The sequence below is a fragment of the Centroberyx gerrardi genome, chromosome 23 (genome assembly GCF_048128805.1).
Source record: "Centroberyx gerrardi isolate f3 chromosome 23, fCenGer3.hap1.cur.20231027, whole genome shotgun sequence".
NCBI lineage: Eukaryota > Metazoa > Chordata > Actinopteri > Beryciformes > Berycidae > Centroberyx > Centroberyx gerrardi.
This window is the reverse complement of record NC_136019.1, coordinates 20,852,676-20,858,675: the sequence shown is the minus strand read 5'-3', so window position 1 is coordinate 20,858,675 and position 6,000 is coordinate 20,852,676. Positions and strand designations below refer to the sequence as shown.

General features: G+C 41.3%; 1 protein-coding gene across 2 annotated transcripts in view; it reads left to right on the top strand.

Annotated features, from left to right (window-relative positions):
• eml3 (EMAP like 3) overlaps positions 1 to 6,000 on the top strand; it is a 45,456-nt gene continuing 39,456 nt past the window's right edge. For both annotated transcript variants that reach the window (XM_071926062.2, XM_071926061.2), the window contains exon 1: positions 1 to 103. In XM_071926062.2, the coding sequence (XP_071782163.1) occupies positions 79 to 103 (25 nt within the window). In that variant the 5' untranslated portion in view covers positions 1 to 78. The remainder of the gene's footprint in view (positions 104 to 6,000) is intronic.

Sequence of the window (6,000 nt, the reverse complement as noted above, 5' to 3'; positions counted from 1 at the left end):
ATCTCTCAGCATGGAAAACACACCTCAACCCAAACTTTACCTCTAGAGAAACTTTACACAACTTCTAAACATCGGACTATGGATTCCTCCACGAACAGTCTGGGTGAGCAAAACAATGAAATCCCTTTGAATTTACTTTAAAAAAAAAAAAAAAAAACATTACCACAACATTTCAACACTCTACAAAATAGTTGGCTGTGTGTTAGCCCCGATATGTGTCGTTCTCTTTCGTATGGTGAGAACGTCTCGCGAACATCTATTTGAATATCTGACAGTTTAATGTTGCCTTGCATATCGGCAAACGAACACAGGTCAGATAACATGATTTAAGATCTTATACACATTCTTACAATCGTCTGGTTAATTCGGCAGCATATGTTTCACCAAGCAGCACTCAATTTCATTAAACCTTTAACTTTTACAGTTGGTTCGCGCTGCTCGCCACCGCTCACCATGGTGTATTTTGGTTGAAGAAAATTGTGGTATTAACAGGCGAACCACTTCTAAAAGTTGACATTTTATGGAAGTAAGTGCAGCTTGGAATATTGGGAGTATGCCGAATTGAAGAGCGGCCCATAAACGTTCGTCAAAGGTCTTAAGTCTTATTCAGCCATGCATGTATGATTACCGATAATCAAGGCCATTTTAAATTTCCATATTTTCAAACGGAGATGGAGAGAACGTCACGTATCGTTGCAAGCTGTGTGGGTGTACAAGCGCACAAAATGACAGTACCACTAGTGTAGCTGTAAGTGCATGGTACATGCAATTACGCACATCCTTAAGTGTTGTTAAATAGTTATTGCAGTTTAATTTTCCTGCAGTTAGTTTCGATTTCAGCACGTGGTGATTTCGCCTTGTTGTGTTAAAGCAGCTTTCTTTAGTTTGGCACATTGGGGTCAGGTGAAATTAGAGTGTTACATGTTAGCATACAGTTGAACAGCATGTCTCTATAATGCTGGACGTTACAGTGCCGCTCTATTGTGATTGATGTGAACAGACTAGTGCAGTTCAGACTGAAGGCTGATGGACATACAGCTATCATTACACCCACACACCCATTGACTTATGAAACATTCAGTTTGGATAAAAAAAAAAAGAAGTATTTTTTTGTTTTGTTTCTGGAAATTAACATTTATCATTCAATATGCGCTTGAGGTCCTGGCTGTACTTTTAAAGGAATGCAGTCTTCACCACTCTGTCAGAGGTCTGCAGCCAGACTGACAGACCACCAGCAGTGTTGTCAGAAGATCAAAGAAAACCCTGCTGTCTATTTAAAGATGCACACATATGGAATAATATTTTGTGCCATTTTTAATCCTCAAAATGGACTGTCTCAGTTTGTGTGCGCAAGCAGTTTACTCCCAAATTTAGGGGAAAATTTGAGTTTGTGAATCTTGACCTCTAAGTCTAGCTTTATTCTGAGACCAAACAAGAATCCTATATGGTTCCAAAAACCCAACAGCCTGGGCTCCACCCACTCCACCCCTACAATGAAAACTGTTTAACAGGACCTATAACGCTGTTACACAATGCTGCTATTGTTGCACATCTGTAGGCCCCGCCGTCCCACCTTATGTGCTGATGTTGTGTTTACTTGTCTTGTAAAATGGTGGGGTGGCAAGGCACTGGGGAACAGTAAATATCACATGGAGACGCCCCCGCCAGCATCTGCGGGCAGGGCTGCTCTTCCTCGGAGCCGGAGGAAATTGGGTTTGCAATGTAGGGTTTGACCGATATATGGGGCCGATATTGTGCCTTTTATTAAAAATCATATCTGGTCCAGTCAGTGTGGTTCACCTCTGATATGATGGATATGATGCAGTTTGATTGATTACATATTTATTATAGAATTGATTGTCTATGGGAAGCCCTTAACCTGAACTGATTCTAATGAGACATTTTAAAGTTCATTGCGTTACCTTTGTTTAATTACAGTAAAGACCATGGTGGAGATAATATGGTTGCCTCTATCTCATGCCAGTGGTATTATTAGTGCTTGTACATCTCCAAATTTAGACCACATTTCCCATAAACCCCGCTGCTTCCTGTCCCCCCCTCTCCCTCCCTGGTGTGTTTGGCTTTACTGAAGAGGATAAAGATGGTGGAAGTGATTTTTCCTCCAACCTTTCACTCCTTCCACCGTCTGCTGTTGCCAGAAACTCTGCAAGCTTTCGCTGTGTTTACACTGGAAGAACAGCGCTCTCTTCCTGTTTTGTGCTGCGAAGCAATCCAGCAGATTTCCCTCCAAATCCAACTCGGTGGCTCACAATGTCAAATGCGTTGTAGAGGGTGGTTTGTTTACAGTAATTCTAATAATATCTCAAAATGAATGTGGTAATGATTTATTGATTGTAAGATCCTACATGTAGCATCTTTAAAGATATTGAATATCGACACAAAATATTGGCCGTCAGCAGCTTCAGTCCAAAAATATCAGTATCAGGCTTGAAAAACCCACGTGTTGAATCCAAGTAGTTAAACCACATGAGCTATGCACTGTGTTGATTTGGCCATAGACCATTTCTGAGCCACTAACCACCTTTCTTTGTCTCCCTCTCACACGTTACCTATTAAAGCAATTATGCAATATGTAAAAACTGAAATTTAACCCAGGCCTAATCAGTCTTCTGTTTAATAACCGAGGTACGGTTTGAAATGTTATGAAGCAGCCTTCTTATACATCTGCTTTTGCCTCTGTCTCATTATCAGCTGACCGGCCGGCTGCAGCACATCATGTGTCAGATGATGTGAACAGCTCACTGTTGTGGTGGATACACAGGCAAACACACCCCATATATACAGTATGTGCTATATTTAAGGGATCATTAAGCAATTTATGACTTTAATCAACTTTTTATAGCGACCAATAGGAATTGCGACACCATCGACAGGTCTCTGGCATGGCTTACGGTGGCCTGTAATGGACAAAAATGAAGAGTTAATAGACCTATATCATGATGCAGGATACTGGAATAATAATACTGCTTTGTCTTTTGCTTTTTTCGTTTGAGTTGTTGAGTTTCTGAAGGTGGCGCTCTTTTCTTTGTGTGTTGGTGCTCGCTGCTCATGCTAACTACCCAGTCCTTCTTCTGTTTATTCCAAACAAACAGAAAACATAAAACGCATCACTTCCTGTGTGTCCGAGGATTTTTCCCAGGAAAGAGCTACCAGAACAGTAAATGTAAAAGAATTCATGAACTGGATATAGGTTGAATCACTATTGTGTTATACTATAGCAATCAGATAGAGAGGACATTTATAAATCTGGAAATGTTGTGGATTATTACTTTTTTATTGTTTTTTATTGTTAGATGGGAAACTGACTGGAGATCAACGGGAAATTAGGTCAGCAGATGCCAACTATTTCAGTGTGTTTCCCAATAATGGTGCAATATTGGTTCTTTTCAGCAGAATAGGCATGCCTTATGGTTGAGTCAGGAAGGATACAGTAATTTCTCTCTCTCTGTCTCTCTCTCTCTCTCTCTCTGTCTCTCTGTCTTATCCTTATTTCACCTGCATATTATTACACTCAAACCACGTAAGGCCTCTGCCTCATGCTGTCTGTGATGAGGATCTAACAGCTTATTGAATCGCCTAGAGCTGCAACCAAACTCCCGCTCCTCTCTCCTGCTCACGACGGCGTCTTACATAAAGCTCCGTCTGAACTCCTCAACCGACAGTAAACATATAAATCTGAGGAAATAATAAAAAAAATCAACCCATTACGGACTTCAGCTTAGATCCCGGAAAGATAAATGGGCTCTGGTTATTGAATCAGCCGCCATAAACTTCAGCGCTCTTCACTTTGAGTCAGTGAGATCATCCTACAGCGGAGATTTATGTTTGCACAGGCAATCAACGGAATACTTCATGCTTTTGTTATCTGACTGCATGCAGAGCAAGCAACGTCTTGCATAATATTCCCTCTCTGCTTCAGCCAGATATGACAGTCAAATCCGTGACACCTTTTTGACCCGCTGCCAACGCCGCGTTAGCTCACAGGTCTACAATCTCCTCGGGCTTTTGGGCGGTTATTTTTAGACGTGTTTATTCTCCAAGTCGTAGCGTATGGGCCAACATTTAATCTCCGTCTACTGAAGTGTCTAAATGAAGCGGTGCTTAATTGCGATTAGCAGAGGTGGGGACTCGAGTCACAATTGTAATTGCTTGAGACTTGACTTGACTTGGGTTCTGGTGACTTGGGACTTGACTTTGACTTGTACTCTGATGACTTGAAAAGGTTTCTAAAGTCTTGACTTGAGATCTTGTGTTTGTGTAAATGACTCAGATTGAAAGTGATGAGATTTGTTCCAGCAGACGACTGAATTTAAATTCTGTTTTCTGAATTTGTATGGAATGATTGAATTTATTGAAGTTGAAACTGATTATAGAAATCAAACTCATGATGCTTTTACCAAGTTTTTATCCTATTAAAACCATATTGCATTGAAAAGTCCTAGATATTTAGTTTTCTTTAAGATATTAAATTGATACTGGACTCTTGATTTGTTCTGACTTGACTTGCTGTTCTACATTTAGACTTGAGACTTGACTTGAGACTGACTTGGGACTCGAGCAGTGTTGACTTGGTCACACCTCTGGCTAATAGTAATGAAAAGGTTTAGTGCACCTAATAAGAGCTTTGGCCAGAAATTAGAGTGGAGTGTTGTGGCTGCAGTGTCGCATCTAGATCTGAAGTCAAACCTCCTTCACTTGAACGGAAAAATCCACCCACAGATACTGTTCCACTGTTCGATCTCGTCAATCTGTGATGCTCAATATGTTCCAGGAGTTCATTTATGATGAAGTGTTGTAAGTGTGATCAATCAGCTGTATCGTACACATCTTTATGATTCCAGCTGCACTCCTTTCTCAAAGTGCAGCATGTCTTGTGGCTGCATTGCATTCTGGTCTATCAAGGCTGCTGTCGGTGGAGAAATTGGTCTCTCTCCTCTTCTACGATGGATTTCTCTCTGTATGATTGTTGAACGTCGGTGCAAAATGGCGGCTCTAGAAAGAAGCTGTTGCTCTTTGATTGTGAGGGACTGACACCAAAACCTGACGTTTACCGCTGAAACATTTTCTGATATCAAACTCCATTGTAGCTTCTTGAAATATCTCTACATCATGTCATCTACGCTTGGCTACTTCTCCTTCCAATAACAAAAATACACCACCAAACAACAAAATGAACCTAGAAATGCAAGGTACATCACAAATAGCCGCTTTTTAAACAGCATTAAAGTGTTTTAGAGTGGATTTTTCCTTTAAGGATTTAGGTTCAAAAGTCACTTTGGCTCATTTTTGAATGTTGCCTATTCGCATCTGCCTCACATTGAAATTAGTTATTCTGCAGGTTGTGCAGCGATATACTCCCGCAGCGGGGGAAGAGAAAGTGATTCTCAGCGACACCTCTCTCTGTTTCGGCACGCAGACGGGACCTCATCCACCTCTGCAGGGGCGTACAGGATGTTGTGTGGTGGCAAGGCATCGCGAATCAAACCGGAGAACGAGAACCGTGGGACAAACGCAGTCTGTAGGTGGCGGAGGACACAACGCCGCACTCTGTGGCGGGGAGTTGGGCGAGAGATAGAGAGATAGAGAGAGAGAGAGAGAGAGAGAGAGAGAGTGGGTGGACACAGTCGGCGCCATGTGCTTGTCAACCATCTGTCACTGCAGACGGCCATAGTATGAGATTAACAGAGTTTGATTGATATGGGTTTTTGAAGGCCGATACCGATATTTTTGTGTTAAAGCTACCGATATTTCCATGCCGATATTCATTATCCTCAAATGTGATTATTTTCATGCCAAAAAACATTCCAAAAAAATCCAAATATTAAGTGTTTCCCCCAGAATTTTATTCTTCTGAGGATGGGAAAGCCTCTGAAACAGCATTTAGACCACGGGACACTGGGACAGTGGAACTCTCCTTTTGAAATCCAGGAAAATAATAACAGTAATATTCATGCATACTTGTAATAATAATCCGATGAA